The sequence below is a fragment of the Peromyscus eremicus genome, chromosome 3 (assembly GCF_949786415.1).
Source record: "Peromyscus eremicus chromosome 3, PerEre_H2_v1, whole genome shotgun sequence".
In the NCBI taxonomy this organism is placed as follows: Eukaryota; Metazoa; Chordata; class Mammalia; order Rodentia; family Cricetidae; genus Peromyscus; species Peromyscus eremicus.
This window is the reverse complement of record NC_081418.1, coordinates 138,087,035-138,109,669: the sequence shown is the minus strand read 5'-3', so window position 1 is coordinate 138,109,669 and position 22,635 is coordinate 138,087,035. Positions and strand designations below refer to the sequence as shown.

The window sequence follows — 22,635 nt, the reverse complement described above, 5'->3', positions numbered from 1 at the left end:
GCCAGGCCCTGGAGCTCCTCTGCCAGGTGGATCCACATGTAGGGATTTCCTCAGGTGGGCCAATAAGATCTGGACACATGGCAAGTGGCCAGACACCTTCCAGAGCTCACAGTAAGCCTGGAAGCCTCTTCCTAGGAGCCTCTCAGGTCCCGCCCTTCACCCCCTGGAGTCCCTAAGTCTTAGAGTTGCCAGGGCTCAGCTTACCCTCACCAGACCTCAGTAACTTCTAGAAAGAACAGTGAATTTGGGAAACTGTGTGGTTTTTTTGTTATTGCTGTTTGTTTTTGTTTGTTTTGGTCGTATTATCTTTTACCTCTTCACTGGGCAAACTGGTGCTTGAGCAAACATTCAAGTCTGGTTTTCTTTTGTGTTTTGTTTTTTAAATTATTACATTTGTGGGAGGGGACACACATGCTGTGGCTTACATGTGGAGAGCAGAGAACAACTTTTAAGAGTCAGTTCTCAAACTCATGGAAACTCTACTGAATGTAAGTCAGTCCTCTACTGAATGAAAACTGGGTCAAGACATAAATAAAGAAATGAAAGACCTTCTGGAATTCAATGAAAATGAATGCACAACATACCCAAACTTACGGGATACTATGAAAGCGGTGCTAAGAGGAAAGGTCACAGCACTAAGTGCCTACATAAAAGAGTTGGAGCGATCTCATACTAGTGTGACTTAACAGCACACCTGGAAGCCCTAGAGCAAGAAGAAGTAAGCACACCTAGGAGGAATAATCAAGCTGAGGGCTGAAGCCAATAAGATAGAAACAAAGAGCAATACAAAGAGTCAATGAAAGAAAGAGTTGATTCTTTGAGAAAATCAACAAGATAGACAAACATTTATCCCAAATAACTAAAAGACACCGAATATCCAAATCAACAAAATCAGAAATGAAAAGGGGAACATAACAAGAGACACTGAGGAAATCCAGACAATCCTTAGATCTTACTTAAAAAGCGGGCACTCCACAAAATTGGAAAATCTAAAAGAAATGGATAGTTTTCTCAATAGATACCACTTACCAAAGTTAAATCAAGATCAGGCAACAACCTAAATAGATCCTATAACCCCTAAGGAAATAGAAGCAGTCTTTAAAATCTCCCAACCAAAAAAGCCCAGGGCCAGATGGTTTTAGTGCAGAATTCTACCAGACTTTCAAAGAAGAGCTAACACCAACAGTCCTCAAATTATTCCACAAAATAGAAACAGAAAGAACATTGCCAAATTCATTTTATGAGGCCACAGTCACCCTGATACCCAAACCACACAAAGATTCAACAAAGAAAAAGAATTGCAGACCAATCTCCCTTATGAACACAGATGCAAAAATACTTGCAAACTGAATCCAAGAACACATCAAAAAGATCATCCACCATGATCATGTAGGCTTCATCCCACACATGCAGAGATGGTACAACATATGAAAATCTGTCAATGTAATCAATAAACAAATTGAAATAAAAAATATGATCATCTCATTAGATGCTGAAAAAGCCTTTGACAAAATCCAACAACTCTTCATGAAAAAAAGTCCTGTAGTGATCAGGGATACAAGGGACATACCTAAACATAATAAAAGCAATATACAGCAAGCCGACAGCCACCATCAAATTAAATGGAGAGAAACTCAAAGCAATTCCACTAAAATCAGGAACAAGACAAGGCTGCCCACTCTCTCCATATCTATTCAGTATAGTACTTGAAGTTCTAGGTAGAGCAATACGACAACTTAAGGAGATCAAGGGGATACACATTGAAAAGGAAGAAGTCAAACTTTTGCTATTTGCAGATGATATGATAGTATACATAAGTGACCCCAAAAATTCTACCAGGAAACTCCTACAGCTGATAAACACCTTCAGCCAAGAGGCTAGATACAAGATTAACTAAAAAAAATCAGTAGCCCTCCTATATACAAATGACAAACAGACTGAAAATGGAATCAGGGAAACAACACCCTTTACAATAGCCATAAACAATATAAAATATCTGGGTAACCAAGCAAGTGAGATACTTGTATGATAAATACTTCAAGGATTTGAAGAAATAAATTGAAGAAGAAATATCATAAAATGGAAAGATCTCCAATGCTCATAGATAAGTAGGATTAGCATAGTAAAAATGGCCATCCTACCAAAAGCAATCTACAGCTTCAATACAATTCCCATCAAAATTATGACACAATTCTTTACAGACCTTGAAAAGACAATACTCAACTTCATATGGAAAAACAAAAAACCCAGAATAGATAACCAATCCTGAACAATAATAGAACTTCTGGAGGTATCACCATCCCTAATTTCAAGCTATATTATGGAGCTATAGTAATAAAACCTACATAGAATTAGAATAAAAAAGACAGGTTGATCAGTGGAATTGAACACCCAGACAGAAATCTGTACACCTATGGTCACCTGATTTTTGATAAAGAAACCAGAAATATACAATGGAAAAAAGAAAATATCTTCAACAAATGGTGCTGGTCTAACTGGATGTTGGTATACAGAAGAATGACAGATTCATATCTATCATCCTGAACAAAACTGAAGTCCAAGTGGATCAAAGACCTCAACATAAAACCAAACACACTGAACCTGATAGAAGAGAAAGTGGGGAATAGCCTTGAATGCACTGGTGCAGGAGACAACTTCCTGAACAGAACACCAATAGTGTAAGCACTAATATCAACAATTAATAAATGGGACCTCATGAAACTGGAAAGCTTCCATAAGACAAAGGACACTGTCAATAGGACAAAATGACAGTCTACAGAATGGGAAAAGATTTTCACCAACTCCACATCTGACAGAGGGCTAATAATCCAAAATATATAAAGAACTCAAGAAACTAGTTATCAACAAACCAAATAACCCAACTAAAAAATAGGGTACAGATCCAAACAGAATTCTAAACTGAGGAATCTCAAATGGCTGAGAAACACTTAAAGAAATGTTCACCATCCTTAGCCATCAAGGAAATTAAAATAAAAATGACTTTGAGATTCCTTCCATCTTACACTTGACAGAATGTCTAAGGTCAAAGGCACAAGTGACATCTCATGCTGGCAAGGATGTGGAGTAAGGGGAACACTCCTCTATTGCTTGGTGGGGGTGCAAACTTGTATAGCCACTATGGAAATCAATATGGCAGTTTCTCAGAAAATTGAAAATTGATGTACCTTATGACCCAGCTATACCACTCTTGGGCTTATCTGCAAAGGATTCTCTACCATACCACAAGGACACTTTCCCAACTATGTTCATAGAAGCTTTATTCATAATAGCCGGAAACTGGAAACAACCTACATGTCAACTGAAGAACAGATAACGAAAATGTGGTAGATTTACACAATGGAATACTACTCAGCTGCTAAAAAATTTACATCATGAAATTTTCAGGTAAATAGGTGTAACTAGAAAAAATCATCCTGAGTGAGGTAACCCAGACCCAGAAAGACAAACATGGTATGTACTTACTTAAAAGTGGATATTAGCTGTAAAGTAAAGGATAATCATGCTACAATCTACAGACCCAGAGAGGCTAAGTCACAAGGAAGGATCAAAGGGGAACACATGGATCTCCCTGGGAAGGGGAAATTGATTTTGTGGGTAGATTGTAGGTGGGTGGGGATGGAAACAGAAGAGATCAGGTGGTGGGAGATGGATGGAGGGAGAGTACTGGAAGAGATAACTGGAATTGGGGGTATTTTGTGGAGCAAGGTAGAAACCTAGTGCAATGGAAACTCCCTGGAATCTATGAGAGTGACCCTAATGAGGACTCCTAGGTAATGGAGGACATAGAGTCTGAGCCAGCCATCTTCTGTAACCAGACAAGGCTTCCAGTGGTGGGACTGGGACACCAACCCAGCCATGTAACCTTCAACCTACAATATGTCCTGCCTGCAAGTTGTGCCAGGGCAATGACACAGAAATTGTGGGAGTTGCCAACCAATGATGGGTCGAATTTGAGGCCCACACCATGAGAGGGATACCGTGCTGGACACTGCCTGGATGACCAGGAACCAGAGGCTGGATAGCCCAGAGACCAAGGGTAGAACCAAACATGACTGACAAAAAAAAAATCAATGAAATGACTCCTAATGGTGTTCTGCCATACTCATAGATCGGTCCTTGTCCAGTCATCATCAGAGAGGCCGCCTTTGGCAGCTGATGGGAGAAGTGGAGAGAGAGCCCAGGTTGGAGGTCTCCATCAGGTCCCTCCCCTCCTCAGAGCTCAGAGAACCACACTGAAGGTAGAAAGGAAGGAAGTGTGGGAACACACTGGGAGAGCGTAAGGGCTTGCAGAGACGGAGGCAGCAATCATGGAGCCTACCTAGGTCTGCACTAGGTCATCTGCATATATGTTATGGTTGTTGGCTTGGTGTTTTGTGGGGATTCTTGACAGTGGGAGAGTGGGTGTGTCTCTGGCTCTCTTGTCTGCTCTTGGGACCCTTTTCCTCTTACTGGATTGCCTCATCCAGCCTTGATGCGAGGATTTGTGTTATTGTATCTTATGCCATGTTTGGTTGATGTCCCTGAGAGGGCTGCTCTTTTCTGGGGTGGGGGAATGGATCTGGGGGAGAGGAGAGGTGGGGCGAACTAGGAGGAGTAGAGGGAGAGGAAGCTGCAGTCGGGATGTACTATGAGAGAGCAGAATTAAAAAAAAAAAAGACAGTTCTCACCGTCTACCGTATGAATTCCTGGCACTGAACTAAGGTCATCAGGCTTGGCAGTATGTGCCTCTACCCACTGAGATCTCTCACCAGCTCCTGTTTTGTTTTTAGTAACTTTTTAAATTTTGTTTCTTTTATTTTTGGAGGCAGGGTCTTACTATATATATATATATATATATACACATATATATATATACATATATATATATATATATATATATATATATCCCTGGCTTGCCTGGAGTTCACTGTGTAGACCAGTCTGGACACAAACACTTGCCTCTACCTCCTGGGTGCTGGGATTAAAGGTGTGCTCCATCACACCTGGCCCGTTTCACTGCCCCCCCCCCGCCGTGTGTGTGTGTGTGTGTGTGTGTGTGTGTGTGTGTGTGTGTGAGAGAGAGAGAGAGAGAGAGAGAGAGAGAGAGAGAGAGAGAGAGAGAGAGGGAACCTGTGGTCCATGGTGCATATGTGGAAATCTGGAGGCAGACTTGGGGACTAGGTTCTCTCCTTTCACAGTGGGTTCTAGGGATCCAACTCAGGTTGTCAGGTGTATGCACTAAGAACTTTTACGTGCAGAGTCATCTCACATATCCTGAATTATTATTATTATTATTATTATTATTATTATTATTATTATTATTATTATTATTTTAAACAGACTGCTACACTAGCTCGGGGTGGCTTGGAACTCACTAAGTATCCAAGCCTGGCCTCAAACTTTCAGTAATCCTCCTGTCTCAGCCTCTGAAGTACTGCCACAGGAGGAGGCGGATTCAGTGCCAGCTCATGAAGGCGGCAGGTGGCAGGAAAATACGAGCATACTCACGGACTGAAAACAGGAAGCTGTGAGCACAACTTTCACACTGGTTTCAGCTCAGCCCTTGTTAGCGGCCCAAAGTGTCAAATTAATGACACTCACGAGCAGAGGAGATCCTTCCAGACAAATAAATTGTGAGATGGTGAATGAGGGGGCAGCAGGCTTCTGGTGGCTGTGGTCAGCACTGTAGGGAAGCCATGACCAACACAGAAGCGTCAGTGTTCGCATTTGGTGAACAGAGGACCCGAGGCCTCCCCGCAACACCAGATAAGCAGAAGGCACTCTTGGGTATAAGTCCTTTATTATTGAGTCCGCTAGCACAAGGCAGTGAGCTACGTTGAGGTCAGCGGAGAGGTGCACCTCACATCTGAAGTTTCACTGTAAGCAGGTTTAAGGCAACTTCTGTCTTTGCAGAATATCAGACGTCTCACATCCATGGGCCTGCTAGATCCAGGAGCCCGTCTGGACTCCTAACAATGGGCTCCCTGGAATTTCTGTCAGTACTGGCGTAGAGTAGAAGCAGGCTTCACAGGTATGTAAGCAGGAGGGGAAGGGTGAGGGAGGCTTGATGTCAAGCTAGACATGCTGGAGTGACCAGGATGCAGCAGGGTCACCTAAAGACACACAGAAGAAGGTGGTATCTGGGAGTATAAGGGGCCCCCTTCCACGAAGAAGACCCAGGCATCTGGCCCATTGGCCAAAGTCAGTCTCAGTAGGGGCAGGAGTGCCAGGTATGCTCTGCCAATAGGCATGTGTATGCCTGGTTGTAAACCACTGAGTGTCTGGCTTCACTTCACCCTCTCTGTGGACACAGTGGGAACAGTCTCAAGCAGCTCCACGTGTGACTCATGCCAAATGACCTGAAGTGACTTTTGACCTTTGAGGGTTCGGACATCTGAAGAAAGGTAGCAGTGGCCTCGTGGGGTCCACACTGTGGTTTAGTGTGGTTGCCAGTCAGTGGCATTGCCACCACCTGGGAACTTAGTAGGAATGCCCAACTATTGGATCTGGCCTTCCTTAGAGCAACTATGGGGAGGTAGCATCCTGTTCTGAAGGCTCCCTTGGAGGTGCTGAGGGGAGAGCAAGTGTAAGACACGTCTCTCCAGCCATGGAGGGCATACGTGCCACTTGGCAGTCACAAAGATGGCTGCTTTTCTTCTGAACAACTTCAGCCGCCCTCCCTTCTCTTGCCTCTTTGCCCCAGCCCAGCAGAGCCAATAGGCAGAGGGCACTTTCAAAGCTGGAAGGGTTCTAACTGATCCATTCATCCCCTTGACTTTAAAACCTTGGAAGCTGTCCGGAGTGGCAGATTCTGAGCTCAAAGTGGCTCATCACACTGACCTGCTGCACATCCTCCCTACAGCCTGTACCTTTTGAATATGAACCTCTGTGGCCATGCGAAGGGTGAGAGAACTCAAGACAGAAGTCACCCTGTGTCCACTCCAGAGCCTAGAAATAACGAATGTTTAATATAGCAGAGCGGGAGGGGGCAAGAAGACAGAGAGGTCCTTGCCTGAAGGGGAGGCTCAGCATCACCAGCCAGGGCACCCCCATACCTGGGGTGGCTCTAAGAGTGGATATAATCTGGGGTTCTCTCCTGACCTCCTTATGGGGCAGGGAGAGACATTTCACAACCCAGCCAATGATCTTCACACAGTGTGGTTCCCATCCATACGGAGGCGGAGCACTAAAGATAGTCCCTGCTCTCACTATAATGACTGAGATGCCCCCTCCCCCGAGTGTAGCCTGGACCATTTCTAGGAGCTGTGGCCTCCTTAGCTTCCAAAATAAGATAGGTGTCTGCTTCAACTGGGAATGCAAGAAGCTGCTGGCGTTGGACATGCTGGATGGTTTTATCCAACCTGGGAGAGTTAAGGCTGCCACTATTCGGCCATACCACCTTGGACACTCTGTTCTTCTTTTTTTTTTTTTTTTTGGTTTTTCGAGACAGGGTTTCTCTGTGTAGCTTTGCGCCTTTCCTGGAACTCGCTTTGGAGACCAGGCTGGCCTCGAACTCACAGAGATCCGCCTGGCTCTGCCTCCCGAGTGCTGGGATTAAAGGCGTGCGCCACCACCGCCCGGCGGACACTCTGTTCTTGAATGCCAACCTGACGGCTGGTGCTGGGGGGAGAGGGGCTTGTAGTCCTGCTTTCTTTGAGTCCACCTGGCTGGTGCCATGGCAACAGCCATCACCACTGATGTTCAACTTGACCAAGCCTTAGTTTCTTCATCTGCAGAATGGGGACTAGAGCACATCCCATTGGTGTCGCTGTGGATAACATTGAAGGAGGCATACGGGTCCTTAGTGAACATCCCCGAAGCAATGTCAGAGGTGCTGTGGGGGTACACCACTAGGAGGGAAAGGGACAAATGTACGTAGACACCCCATCTTCTTATCATAGGCTAAGGTTCACCCTTGTTCCCCAAACACTGGCCACCTGGGGCATTTGGGGGCATGCTGTGTTTTTGAGGTAGCCACTTTGAGCTTAGGGAAAGGTGACTCATGCTCAGGGTGAGGATATGCTGGCTTCAGCCATGCTAACTTCAGAGCCTGGTGTGGGACCCCAGTATGTCTGTGCTGACCCAGAACTGAGGATGACACTCTATAGGTATGTCCTTCCCTCTCTCTAAGGAACTCAGAGTGACACCCTCTGAATAGGGACCTGTCCCTAGGGCTAAATAGGAAGAAATATCCTGAGCACTGGACACACCTCACTACAGATTCCATCCTTGGCTCCAGCCTTTGCAGCTGTTGGACCAAACCTGGCCTACTGTGTGTTTCATGTCCTCTAACCCCATCTTGTCGCCAAGGCTGTTGTGATCAAGGGAATCACATCTGGGGCTGTCCACTCACTCTGCAGCTCGGACTGAGGCCAATGAGCCATGCTCTCCTGGACTACCTCTGCATCAAGGCTGTAGAAATGGTACCTACTTATCACCTCTGTCCTCATTTCCCCAAGGATTAAGGGAGTCTACCAAAGCGGATGCCTGAGGCCACAGTGTCCCTTTGTACACTATCACTTCCTTCAGCGCCTCTTCAGGAGGAACACGGTTTGGGTCCCACACCTTTTTTGTCCCCAATCCTCTCTCTATATGAGTCTATGGAGTCTATAAGCTTGGAGATCAAAGCTAGTCTTTGAATATCTGCAAGAATCTGGGAGGACAGAGGGCAGCTAAGATTGTCTCTTGGCCATGATGTCGTCTGGAATTGTTGGGAGTGTCTTGTTTTTACTGAGCTTGCACAGACAACCCAGGGCCCTTCAGGCAGATGACATAAGCGAGCCTGGGCTTCACCTAGTCCCTGGAGAAACCCAGAGTGGAGGAGGCTGGCCCGATGAGAGTCTGATGTTCCCTCTGTGGATGCAACTACCTGCTGCCCCGCGAATGGAATTTCAAAGCAATGCTGGTGACAGTAACCAGTGGCCCTTAGTCTACCCATGTACGACTGGGAGCTCATCTCTCCTCAACAACCGACCCAGCTCAGCAGGATCTGGATGCTCTGCAGTAAGAACTGGGTCAGGTATAAGGCGAGCTGTGAGCGCTTTTGGTCAACAAGATGCCACTGGTTCATGGGGGAGCTGAGGTTTGTTATTGTGGAGAGATGAGCAGGACCCACGTGGAGCAGCAGCTGGATTGGAGTCCTGGTGTTGCAAAGCTGCCCGAAGCAATAATCACTGTAGAAGGGATCCCCTATGGTTGTCTCCGAGTTGATACCTGCTCCCAACCTTTACTTTTTTTCTAGGATTTTCTTCTGTCTCCTTTAACGCCCGGGGAGTTCTTCCTGAATAGTCTCTATTTCACTCAGTGACTAAAGAGAGAGGCAAAGGAAGGAACGGTGTCTAGTCCGGGACAGTGGAGAGGGACGCAGAGAGCACAGTGGGCAGGAAGGAACCAGGAAATGGGGTGCAGGCAGAGTAACTCCCTCCTCACAGCTTCCTCTCCTCGGCAGCTCTGACTTACCAGCCCGAGGTGTGGTCCACAGGGCAAGAGTTTTACATTCACTAACATTTTAAACCTGGCATCCTGGGAGTCAAGACTGGGAACAGGACATATCCCTGGGGGCTGGGGCTCGTGATCATCAAGTGACTCTCTCTAAGGTGCCACACACCCTGCTGTTACCAACCTGTCTCCTTAGTGCCCTGTCCTGGTGGCTCCAGCAGCCTGGCCTTAAGCTGCCCCATCTTAGACCACTTCTGTCCTAGGCCCTACAGGAAGGGCATGGCCAGCTACTGTATGGAAAGATCCGGAAACCAGCTAGGTTTTGGGAGAGGGTGAGCTAACCCAGTCTGCCCAAAGTGGAGAGCTGGGTGGGATCCTGTGCCAGTGGGAATCACACACCAAGTCCTACAGGAGTCTTGGAAGGACCCATCTGCCAGCCTTCTATCCCAGACTCAGGCAATGAGATGGTACAGAGGAAGCTGAGCTCTGGCTCTCCTGTAGTCCAGTGTTTCATGCCTGGCAAAGGACTCTGGGTGCCTCTTGCCAGGACCATCCCTTGCCAAGGATCCTGGCAGTGAATGAGTGCTAAATAAATGGAGGAGTGAGCCGAGGACCCTGCCCAGGAGGGACGTGCAGGAGCCACAATCACAGGCACTTGGTGGGTTCTGCAGAGGGTGGGGGCAGTTCATGACCCAGCTGCTGACTCTGCAGGCCTGGTTCAGGACGTGGGGACGAGGGCCCTTGTGCGGGGTAGTCAGCAGGCTCCAGGGGCCTCCTTTAGTAAAAGTGTTGCTGGAGCCTTCGGTGGAAGCAGCAGGTGAGAACCATCCCGCAGATCTGCCAGATGGAAAGAACAGAGAGCAAGGAGACATGAGAAGCCTGTAGGCTGCTGGCTGAATGCGGGAGGCAGTTGCTCACACTGGAGAGGGCTGGATGTCTACACCCCTTCGGACCCTGCCTACCTGGAAGGGCCTGTGTTTCTCGAAGGATCCCGGGAGATGCTGATGTGGTAGGGGGAAGCTCTGAGAAGTGCTCCTCAAAGAGTATGACTGTGCTACAGCCTAGTTACACAACACACTTCAGTTCTGTGGGTCTGGTTGGGGTCCAGTGGCTGCCATCCTTCCCAGTACTCACCCAGTCTGGGCTGTTGGCCTATGGGCCTAGAGGTTCTCTGTATACAGCTCTGCTTATCTGACTCTTCTGTGACGACATTGCCGCTCACACCAGAGCTGTCTGAAGCATCTCTGCTTCCTGCTTCCTGCTGCCCCAGGGTTCCAGAACCAAACCAAAGCCTGCCACAATTCTGGGTGGATCGCTCAGTGTTCCTATCAGCTCATTGTGGAGACTCTGGCATCCTGTCTTCTGGTACCCCTACTGGAACCACGGCCTGAACAAAGACACAGAGGATCCTACCCACCCAGTATATAGTTTCCATGCCCAAACTACAGAGGAACTGTATTCTCCACCCCACGCTCTTTGCTCTCCCACCCCTGAAGCTATCCCTTCCCCTCTCCTCCTTCCCATCTAGGGATGCCTTGGGGACAAGGAGATGGGGTTGTGTCAGAACAGGTGCCCCATTGCTGTCATCCTGGTCCTGATGGTGATGGTGTAGTGGCTTCGTCTCCACTCTGTGTGCAGGACAGGAGCCCTGTGTAGCGGTCCCACAACTGTCACATGGCACAGGGGATGAAGTTGAGTGCTTCTAGGTGAATGCTGTCTTTCCCTGGCTTATTCTACAGATCTGGCCGTGGCTGGGCAGGCCTGGGTGCTGATGGAGCTCCAGCCAGAGTAGGACAAGACCCGTGAAGATGAGCACAGCCTGAGGCAGCTGCCTGTCTTCTCAGGGTATCTTCTGGTCACCATGGACAGGTTTATCTCTTTACCTTCCTGGCCACTCCCCTGCTCTAGGCCCAACAGGGTGAACAGCAGCCAAGGCTACATGTGCTGCTTTCGGCTTTAGCCTCTTGCTAAGAGCCCTGCTAATCCACCTCAGGGGCTCAGACTCAGAAGCCCAGAGGCGGCTTAAGAGGTTATCTCAACTCCACTGGCTTTAGGCAGGCATGGTCACAGCAATCCACAGACATGCACCCAGGGATTGTGGCATGCTCCTGTCTCATCTCATGGTTGGATGCTTTTCCCATGGGTTATCGCAGCAGTCCACAGACATGCACCCAGGGTTTGTGGCATGCTCCTGTCTCTCTATCTCATGGTTGGATGCTTTTCCCATGGGTTATCGGGTTCTTTTTGATGCACACAAAGGGGCAGGCAGGAGGAACCTCTTGGACTGGTCTAACTGTGTTGTAGGCTGTATTCACCTCTCCTCCATATGCAGCTACTCTAGATGGTCTTGCAGGAGTCAAACTCCCTGACATGCATTATTTATTTGAGATGGGTGCCTTTAACAATCGTAGCAAGTGCATGGGGTAAGCACTGTCATTAAAACATGTCCATGCACACATACATGCATATGCTTACATACTTTAGCCTGAACTCTACGGGATGATACACTCATTAGTGTGTGCACACATGCATGCATACATGCACATGTTCCTCACCCTGAATTGTACCATGTGCACACACACACACACACACACACACACGGGTGTATACACATCCACCCTGAAGTATCCAGAGGGTAAAGGATAGCAGCCCATGATATACCAAGTGAGTTCCAGTTTCTCCCTTTTGGCAGAGGTCACAGAGAAGCCAGCATGGGAGGTCCGAGCAGCCAGCACGGGACAAGAAACAAGAGAGAGAATGCAGCATAGCCAAGGGTAGCCTGTCTCCTGGGTTTGGCTCCTGCCACCAACTCCACTTGCACAGGGCACTGGGCTCCCTTGGGGAGCTGCTCGGGACAGCACTTGGCTACATATGGGCATTTTTAACAGGGAGGCTGTGATGCTCTTGGTTTCTTAAGAGGCTTCTCAGCCAGCACTGGTGGTCTTCAGACAGCACAAAAGAAGGGGTGTGGCCCACGTGACCTTTCCGTCCCAGACTCACCTGTTTTCTAGGCTCTAAAACACATCAACGTTCTACTTGGGGGCTGTCAAGGTAGGTTCTGTTTCATCTAAGCACCTATAGGCTGTGTGACCTTGGGGTGGTAACGTCCCTCTCTAAACCTGTCCTAGTAGATAAGATTCTTCCCAAGTTAGAACTTCTCACATCTGAGAGAGGATAGCAGGGCCTCCAGGACTGAAATGACTGACCATGTGAGGCACTCAGGCCTTTCACATGCTGGCTGCTCCCGACTCCCCACTCACTCTGTAGACACTTCCTGCTATTTCTTGTCAACCCCCCTCAGAACTTAGTACCCATCGCCTCCAGGAATGCTCCCTGGCCTCAGGGATGGCCAAGGCAGCTTTCATTTTTCTCCTGTGAATCCAGCACACGAGTGAATGCTGCTTGACTGCAGGGCAACGTCCTGTGTACTTGTCCGCCCCTCCCCCACAGAGCTGAAAGCCTCCACACCTGCCCTCCATGGACAGAGCATGCCTGCTACAAAGCCGATGCAGAGTGTCCTCTGGGCGGGAGGTGCCTCCTCTGTGTGTGAGGACAGCCAGAAAAGATCCCTGAGCTACTATAACCTTTTTTAAGTTTCCCAGATAGAATATTCTATAAATTACTTTCTAAGATTACGCCGGAGTGGAAAGCCACCCACAAGGGAGGAAGCTGGTGGAGAAGAAAGAGCACCCGGAGTAGGAGGCCTGGTTGGCGCTGCCACAGTGGCTGTGTGATCCTCAGCGAGACTTTCCATCTCTCGCACTAGTTAGTCATAGTCAGCGTATATGAATAAGATGGGGGTGCCCACAGCCCTCCGCCCTGAGTGGGCACAGGTTTGATGGCCTGACAGGACCCTTGGTGTATGGAGCCACACACTGAGGCCATGGCAAGCCTGGGAATGCTAGTGAGAGGAGCAAGTGTGAGCCCAGAGGACAACCTCTCTGAGTGGAGGGGCTCCTCCCTTTAGCATTCCTGCGCTCAACTTCTGCTCCAGCTTGCAATCACAGAGACAGTGCTCTGTGAAGGTCACAGCTGGGCCATTTTATCTGCATTCAGAGGCTTCTGATGGGCCTCTTTGTAAATTCTACCCACAGTTCCCACCTTGCTGCTAGACTCCCAGGGACAAGTCCCCATGTGACTTTCTTCTCGCAGGTCCTAAGCCCCCCATAACTTATCTTTAGCTCCAATTGTCTCCGCTGGAGTCCCTAAAATCTGAGGAAATTTGAAGACATACCGAGGTCTGGCGGATGCCTTGGCCATTGTATGTACACATACTGGAGCATAGCCCTGAGCCTTGGATGGGTTCAAAATTTGTCAAGGGATCCTACATGTGGCCAAGGCGATAATTTCTCCTAAGCATGCATGTCATGGTGCAAGTGTCGTGATTTCCCCCGAGCATGTACATCTTGGTTGACATGTCCGTAAGGCAGTGATGGACAGGCCACCAGACACCTGGCTGAGATTAGAGTGAATAGCCCGGCACTTCTTGCCTAGTTTCCAGAGTTCACAGACCATCTGTCTAAGGTGGCTGGTCAGTGAGATAGGAACCTTACCAGAATGTCTGGGCCATAGAAGCGTAAGTTGCTATGGATGGGATAGAGCAGCAGATTCCAAGCTGTTTGGAAACTATATGTGTACCTCAGGGACATGAGAGAAGTGGGTGGTGGCCCTTATACTTGGCCTCCCTCCTGTTTCAATGCCAACAGCTCTGCCTTCTGAGCCTAACAGACCAGTCTCCTCTGTGCCAATGCCCATTGGCTGCTGCTTTATTTGTCCAGCCTCTCTGTCCTACTGATAAGGACACCAAGGGACACTGTCTTAGGATGATATCCTGACCTTGGTGCTTGTGTGAGTGTGTGTGTGTGTGTGTGTGTGTGTGTGTGTGTGTGTGTGTGTGTGTGTGTGGCTGGTGTCTGCTCTGGAGGAACACTACTCTTCTGGGGAAGGGCTGATTTGGGCCCTTTCTCAAGGCTGCCTGGAGGACTGGGTAGTTAATGTCCATATTTGGCCAGTAGAGGGCACTCTAACCGAGGCTTGGCCATCATCAGCCTCAGCTCAGTGACCCACAAGGGAGAAACCTAGGCAAGGGGTGAGATGCAGAGTCATAGTATGGAGTGGTGTCATGGTCTGCAGGTACATTGCCTGCCCAGTGACCTGGCCCCTGGACATTCGACTTACATAGCAGCACTGATCTGCTCTGACTTTGGGCTCTAAGCATTTGCAATCCTGTGCCTGGTGCTCCGGTTCATTGTCTTTGGCTACAATTTCTGCAGACAGAGGCCAGGAAGAAGTGGACAGAGGTGGACCAGGCCTGGTCAGTGTCCTTCTAGTGCAGTCCTCTAAAAATCTGTGTGATGGGTCTCAGGAAACCTCAATGAGCCAGAAGCTGGAGTGATGGGTAACCCCTGCCTGGTCCCAGCAGCAACTCCTCTGGGTTCACTACAAGGGAAATGCAAAGAAGGGCTCTGTAGTGCCCCTGGGTTCCCTAGTCTAGCATCAAGGAGACCAAGGAGTCACTGGGGAATTTTGGAGAGATGATGGACCTGTGTAGAAATAAAAGCTATACGCATCTTTTATGGGGTACCTGAATCTGCTTGGCAACGAGGCCCACGATTTGTACATGTGACCAACCACCACAGGAGGCAGAGGTGGTTTCATTTTATGAACCACTGAGGCTCAGAGATGAAATAATTGGCCCTAGGTCATGTGGTCCAGCTCATCAGTGGCAGAATCAAGAAGGCTCTCCCCTGAGAGGCTGGTGACTGTCCTCCCAGCATGAGAGGCTGTAGCTGGCGACCTCCAGTCCCCCTGGGAGGGGAGTGGAACATGGTCTGGAGACAGCCCTACACTGGGAGTCTCCTCCAGCCAGGTGACATCAGCCTTCTATGCATTTCCTGCCCACAGGCCTCTGTGTGGGGTAATGCACTTGGGAACGCCAAGGGCCAAAGCCAGGAGCTATGGCTGCTGGTTTAGGTGGGAGACCTGTGTATAGTCTCTTTGGGTGTCAGTTCTCTGATCTGGGAAGTGTGGAGAGTACTTTGTCCACCTGGCTTGGGTCTGGGGTGAGTATCCATTAGAAAGAAGCATCTGGAAATGCTCTGAGACCACAGAGAATCAGATAAAGGCAGCTCACACCTACCTAAGAGGCATGTGTGTGCACCGGGCGCCCTGTGTGGGCCATGTGCTCTTCTGTTCACCCCTGGCTCTTATGTAGGCAATGTGAGAAGAGGAAATGGGCCTCATTTTGCAGATGAAGTTGAAGGACAAGGAAGGTAAGCAGTGGGTCAAGGTCATGTAGAGCCAGAGCCAGACTGGGACCCCAGTGTCTGACTGTTCAGCATCCCTTCTTGGGGGTGAGAAGGGCACAACAGGGCAGCAGAATGCCTAGGTCCTTTTAGAAGGGCGGGGCCACACAGCTCCCACTATCGGAAGGAAGCAGGAGTATACACGAGGGATGAACCAGCTCAGCCTCTGAGGATTCCCTCCCTCCCTTGATTGGAGCAAATGATGGCACTGATGCTCCCTTCTTGGATGGAGGCTAGAGGAGGGGTGTGTAGGGAGAGGCATTGAGAGTAGAGTGCAGCTTTGCCCATCCTCAGGAAGATGGGCGCATCTTCCTGGAAGCATACATGTATATACACATGGAATGACATCAGGTACATGCATGCATATGTGCATAGGCAACTTAATCACACACATGTGCACACACTCCATATCACGTACACACAGACACATGCAGCCAGTCAGATGTTTACAAACCCAGCAGGCTGTGCTGTGCACACAGGGCACAGGCTACATACCTGATCCAACACTCAGGTCAAGTTGTTCAAAGCTCTCTGGGGAATGAGACCAACAATGTGGTTCATCTTTGGTTGGAAAGGGAAAGGGAGGGACAAGGGTGGGGCAGGGCCGGGCATGCATGGGCGAAGCATCAGCTACTTTCCCCAAGACCAGTGTCTGAGACGTCGGCTGAAGGGAGACATCCCCTACTCCACTTACCTGAAGACAGGCCACCCCGATGCCCACTGCGCCCATGAGCAGCAGGTGGTCAGCCAGGAACTGCTCCAGCTTGGCCATGCAGCCTCCCTGCAAAGTGGAAGTGGGTTACCCAGGCCTTAGTCCAGCAACAGGCAGGGGGAGAGGGGAGATGAGCAGCTGTCATCTCGTGTGCCGCTGAGACTGCGGGATGCCAGCCTTGAAATTCCTCCTGGCCATTTGGAGAGCCTCAGGGGCCCGGCCACGGTGTCTGAGACCTCCAGGAGGACCTGTTAGTTCTTAGTACTCTGTCAGACCTTGGAGTGCCCCCGGCTCTGTGATCTCAGGCCAAAGCTTGTGTTTTACTTTTCCACCGCTGCCGGCTGAGCTGGACTTGCCAGGGGTCCTCCTCCAGCCCCTGGGTGACCTCAGCACTTACCTCTACCTTGTAGATGTTGGAGGGGTGGGCCCGCTGGCCACAGCGCAGCACCACTGTCTTGCAGCAGCTGTCGGGCACCAGGCGACCCTGGGCTTCCCGAGACAAGATGTATGTGCTGTGCTGCCAGTCGGCCGAGCTGTTACTGCCACAGCATTTGAACTGAGAGGAGGAGATGAAGCTGGGGTGAGAGGGGTCTGTGTGGCACTCCCGCCCCTGTGCTCCAGGGCCACTATTCAGGTTTTATAGTCCCTCTTTCCTCTGATTTCCCTGTCCCTTTGAAGAAGGATGGGGTTTCTCTGGGACCTTTCTCTGCAGGACACTCATTGGCTACCTTGTGCCAAGCATTCTAGGGGCAGGGATTATCTGTGAGATTGGGGAGTAGACAGATGTAGGGCTCTCACAGTTGTGAAGTTGGGTGCCATTAGGGTGTACAGCCAGGATCCAGGGCAGGGGGAAATCACAAGGGAGATGTTCCCTGCTCATCCAGGAAGTAGTAGGACTTGGGGACAAGGACTTAACTTGACAGAGGTTTCAGGATGCCCATTTGGGTTTTGAAGTCCAGAACCCCAAGACTAGAGGGGCATAGAGTGTGTTCCAGAGGCCAGGCAGGACACAGGGCAGTCAGCACTGACCACAGAGGCTGGTGTGAATGCCAAGTACAACCCAGCTGGTCTGCACTTTACCACATTCAGAGTGACTCAAAGAACTAATGGTGGTCACTTGTCCCCTCTGTAAGTCAGGACACTGAGGTCCTAAGACCTTGCACAGGTACGTGACACAGATGCATTGAGTCTGTCTCCTGGGTATGGGTGCAGGGACATTTGATTCTAATGGTAGCCACCTACATGCCAGGAGTGGTGCCGAGGACCTGGCTCTTCGCTTACCATTTCTTGTCCTCCAGAGGGGCGCAGAAGAGGAAGGGGAAGTGGTTTGTCTGGGATCAGCAAAAACCTCTAAGTGTGAACAGAGAGCCTGCACATAACTGTGCACACTAAACATGCTCACAGCATGAGAGAGCACCTGCAGGGCATGCACAATGTAACAGCAAGCTGGGAGCGCACACACACACGAGAAAGCAGCTAGCGCACAGAGAACATGAACACTACATAATATCACACCCCGAGCACACCCAGAGTTAAGTGTGAGAAGAGCATGACCACCGCTCATGACAGCACACACAAAGCAACCACTGGGGTGGACTGTGCTGAGAGTCACATGCAATTGTGCACTGTGTGTCACTCTGTGTGTGTGTGTGTGTGTGTGTGTGTGTGTGTGTGTGTGTGTGTGTGTGTGTACTGGTGCCCCTGAGCTGCTACATCACTTATAAAATGGGGTAATAGCCTCTGTGATGGGAATGTGTAAGGATGGAGGGAGTGGGTGCTTGGAGAGCACTTAGCATCTGCGCAGAGCCAGCAGATACCAAAGCGCAACGGTCACCACCCTCACTGTGTGAGGGGTGATCCATGTGCACGTGTGTCATTTATATACATGTGGCCCAGATGTGGCCCTGGCTCTGATTCACCACTGTCTCAGGCTCAATCCTTCCTGCCTGGATGCTGGCTGGGACACTCACTGCCCTAGCTTGGGGGAGGCCTGTGTTACACATATTGTTGCCATGGAGGCAGGTCAGTGGCAGGCTTTACTTGAACCTGTCCCTGTGTTTGCCCACCTCGCACTTAGGCAAGCCTTGCCCTCCTGCAGGCTGCCTCCAGCCCCACCCCTCTACTTTCTAGTCCAGGAAAAACTGCTTGGTGTCACCTTTTGTTCACAGTTCCATGAGTGAGACACCCCAGGCAAGGCTCCTGCCCTACCTGTTGTCTCACACAGCTCCTTACACGTGGGATCCAGCAGGTGCATGCTGCTTGCAACAGGTCACCAACAGTGTGGGTTGCCCCATCCCAGCTCGTGGGCTAAGCATGTGGGGCATGACTGCATATGTCCTGTGTACCTATGTGTATACACATGCCCCTGGTCATTTTCTCTGGGATCTGCTGAGTATTCTTGCAAACAAGACTTTTTCTTGTCCCTCATGTACTGTTCAATGGCTCACAACCAGAAAATTCTTTCTTGCTCCGAGCCACGGTGGCCTGACACAGAACAATGGGGCTTTGGTGTCCATCTTTCAGAGGAAAGATGAAATTAGTTCGTAGACAGGAGGAGCTGAGAGCAGCTTTCTGTCTCGGTAGACCCAAACTGGAAGGCAGCAGGGATGGGGTTTGGACAGAGTGGAGGGAGTATAGGGGAGGCCAGGGTTCACTGAGTACTCTCCATGGTGTCAGGGGACATGTCTAGAGGTGATCACCACTGCTGCATCCCTCCACTACGTGGCTTAGGTTAGGGATGTGCAGCAGGAGCTCAGAGAGGGTAAGTAAATTGTCCTGGGGTCACACAGACGGGGAGAGACAGAGGCAAGATGTAAACCTGCGTCTCTCCGTGTGGCTTACGTCCTGCTGCAGCCGGTCCATGGAGGCTGTGATCTCTGCGGCCCTCGGCTGCCCATAGCGTTCAGTCAGGGTGCTGTTCAGGTGCTGCTTCAGCTCATCACTCAGCTGAGGAGGGGCGCATGAAGGAGTGTCAGCAGACCCCCTGTCGCCCCGCCCCACAACCTTCCTCTATTCCTCTAGGACCCAGGCATCTCTGAATCCTCCCCAGCTGGCGTCAGGACACCTAAGGCAGTGTTGTGAGCTGACAGGAAGGCAGGTGTGAAGGGCAGAGCTGACAGGGGGGCTGAGGCTGACACAGCTCATGCTGCGTCACGTGGGAGCTGCCTTCCACTTGCTGTGGATTTGAACTTTGATTACAAGATGAGGTTCAGTATGTGGGCACTTGTGACCCCGGGCAACTGTGTGCACACTGGCTTCAAATGACCTGCTTGATGGGGCATACAGTCTATTCCAGCCCAGTGTCACCCTGTTCTTGCCTTCAGATCCTGAACCTGCAGCTGTATGCGTGGGAAGAGAGAGATTCTGATTCTGACTCTCACCCAGCCAGGAAGGCAGGGCCTGCTCTGGTCTTTTCTGGTCAGTCTGCCATTTGACACTTTCTGATCCCTTCTCAGTGGCTGTCTTAGCAAGTGGGTTCCTTGTTTCGGGATCCCTGGAGGGGAGAAGGACGAACTACCTCCCTGAGAAACTCTCACCCAAGTCCCCTCATGGAACCCAGCAGTACCAAGAAAGGCAGGGAGATCTACCGGATCTGGGACAGGAAACTGGAGTGCAGAAGAGCGTCATCCTAGGAAACAGAACTACCTATCTAGACATCTGCCTTGGCCACTAGGGCAGCATGAACCCCAGCATCTTGCTGTGACTCCCTCGGGGCAGCAACAGAAAGCTGCAGCCGGACCTGGTACTTACCCTCTGGTAGTATACATGCGCCAGGACCCCTGCCACCAGCTCCACGAGGAAGATGACCAGCAACAGGCAGAAATACTAGGAGCAAAGAGAGGAATGGTCACCCTGGGAACCAGCGCTCCCCTGTAACAAAAGTCTCTACAAAGAAGCGGGAGGTGGCAGAGATACCTTCCAGGACTCCTATCACCCCCACCCTCCTCTTTTTACCTACATCTGGACATCACAACCCCTGCTGGCTGCCACCACCAAGTTTCTCACTCATCCCTCTGCTCACTGGTCCACAGATGGCCCAAGAATCCAACTGCCCATCCAGACTTGAGTGGACACTGACTGGATGCCAAATGCCAGGCACTGTGGATAAGATACTACCGGCTCATGAGGGAGCAGGGGGCGGGGTGGTGGGGGGAGTAGGGGCAATATGAAGTTACTAGAGTGCTGTATTGTCAGTGTTTCTGTGGGGTAACCCTAGAGGCACCTGATGTGGTGGGGAGTCAGAGCAGGCTCTGTGGAGGTGGTGGCACCTGAGGCACCTCTCTGAGAGGGGTACAGAGGCACTTGCCAGGCAGAGAATGGGAGAACCACATTCCAGGCAGGAGAAACACACCAATCCAGGAAGTGCAGGGCATTTGAATTTGGACAATGGCAAGCTGGAAAGGAGAGGCAGGCTGGGCCCAGGAGCTAAGGCTCTGGAGAAGGCAAAGACAGAAGTCCCTGGATGGTGATTTGAGTGATATCTTCCAGCCCTGATACCTGCTTCCCATTCTTCATAGCTTTCTCCCGGACTTCTGGCGCCCTCGCTATGCCTGCCTCGCCCAGGCTCCCTGGTGCCAGTCCTGAGCTTCAGATACCTGTTTGTGCACTTCTTTCCTGGCTCTCACCCTGCTGTGTACTGCTAGCAGCACTCCTGAGCCTTGTCAGAGTCAACAGGTCAGGCCCATGTGGTCTGGGAGAGGGATGGAGACATGGAGGGAAAGCAGACCACAGGCACCCAAGGGACAAGGGACAGAGGAGAGGGTGGAGAGAACAGAGTGAAAGTGAGAGAGAGGAGGACCATTAAGAAGAACATCTCTCCTCTCCCTGGAGTCCCTTCTAGCCACAACAGGGCAGCAGCCAATGTGTATTGGGGTGTCAGGGCTTGGGGAGGTCACCTATGGGTGCCATTTGAGATGCCAGGCTCATGAACTAGGGAAAGGCGTGTGAGCAGGAGGAGGCAGTTGTCATGGGCCATCAGGAGAGCAACACAGAGCCTGTAGACCTTTCCTAACCTTGAGTCTGGACCACTAGATGAGGGAGACTACATGGATAGTGCTTGGGAAACACAAGGGGGTGGGATTTTTTTTTAACTCCTGGGGAAACCTGGGCAAAGCTGCCCTTTAAATTAATAGACAGCTCTCAGTAATATAATTGCATCCACTTCTTTCAGCACTGTGACAGGCCACCATCGGTGACCAGGAAAAGTTGCTAGTCTCTGTAGATGGGGGTTTAGCCTGCCTGTCACCCATGGACCCTGAGGAAGAGAGGACAAAAGATGTTCCTGATCACCCTTCCTTTTTCTCCTATGTTGTCATAGAAAAGAACACACAGCCTGACATCCAAGCTCTGTCCCTCTCTCAAGCCACACACACCTCATCACTCCATGGCTGAGGATATAGGGAAGACAGAGTGGGGTGCTGTGAGGGGTACAGGCTAGGGGCACACATTCAGTGATCCCATCTGCTATAGGCTTTGTCTGGAGCTCTGTCCCTGTCTCTCTGTCTAAACAGGGCTTTCCAGACTCTGGGTGTCAGGCTCAGGACCAGGAATATGGCAAGGGGTGTAGGTTTTCCAGTGCACATTCCTCATCCCTAGGACTCTTTAACCTGTTTGGGAAGGTAGCAGTGAATGGGATCTAGAGTAAGCTGAGGTGTCTAAGAGGTCTGTGATGCCTGCATCTGCTCTCAGGAATGAGTCTGAAGACATGGAGAAAGCTGGTAACAAGCCTGGCATCTGGGACAAGCCCAGGTTCTTGTGCTCACTGGGACTGACTGGATGGGCACCATTGCACCAAACACCTCAGACAAAGGTGGTGTGGTTCAATAAGAGCTGTGCAGAAGGGATGCTGTGGTCCTCATATGTAGGATACAGGCTTTGGGGTAGTCTATGGTAGTCCTGACCTTAGGGTTGGGTTTTTGTTTCCTTGTCAGTGGCAATGGTGGTGGCGTCACCTACGCTGCCCACCCTGACTGGTTGGAGAAGACTGGACTGTCCAAAGCTCTGACCTGCTTCCTCCCAGAGCACAGCCAAGGGTAGGCTTGAGGTAAGCAGCACTTATCAGACAGTATCAGGGACGAACAGCCTAGATCAGTAGAGGACAGTCCTGGAACTACCTAGCCCATCAGACAGTGTGGCTGCACTGTAACCCACTCAGGAGACTGTCCGACCACCTCACAGTCC

General features: G+C 50.3%; 1 protein-coding gene across 1 annotated transcript in view; it reads right to left on the bottom strand.

The window, feature by feature from the left end:
• Positions 1-7,588: 7,588 nt before the first annotated feature.
• Tspan11 (tetraspanin 11) overlaps positions 7,589-22,635 on the bottom strand; it is a 39,307-nt gene continuing 24,260 nt past the window's right edge. The window contains exons 3-7 of the mRNA XM_059256916.1: positions 20,206-20,280; positions 19,297-19,401; positions 16,853-17,011; positions 16,438-16,524; positions 7,589-10,275 (exon numbers count right to left, since the gene is read on the bottom strand). Coding sequence (XP_059112899.1) covers positions 10,216-10,275; positions 16,438-16,524; positions 16,853-17,011; positions 19,297-19,401; positions 20,206-20,280 — 486 coding nt within the window. The 3' untranslated portion in view covers positions 7,589-10,215. The remainder of the gene's footprint in view (positions 10,276-16,437; positions 16,525-16,852; positions 17,012-19,296; positions 19,402-20,205; positions 20,281-22,635) is intronic.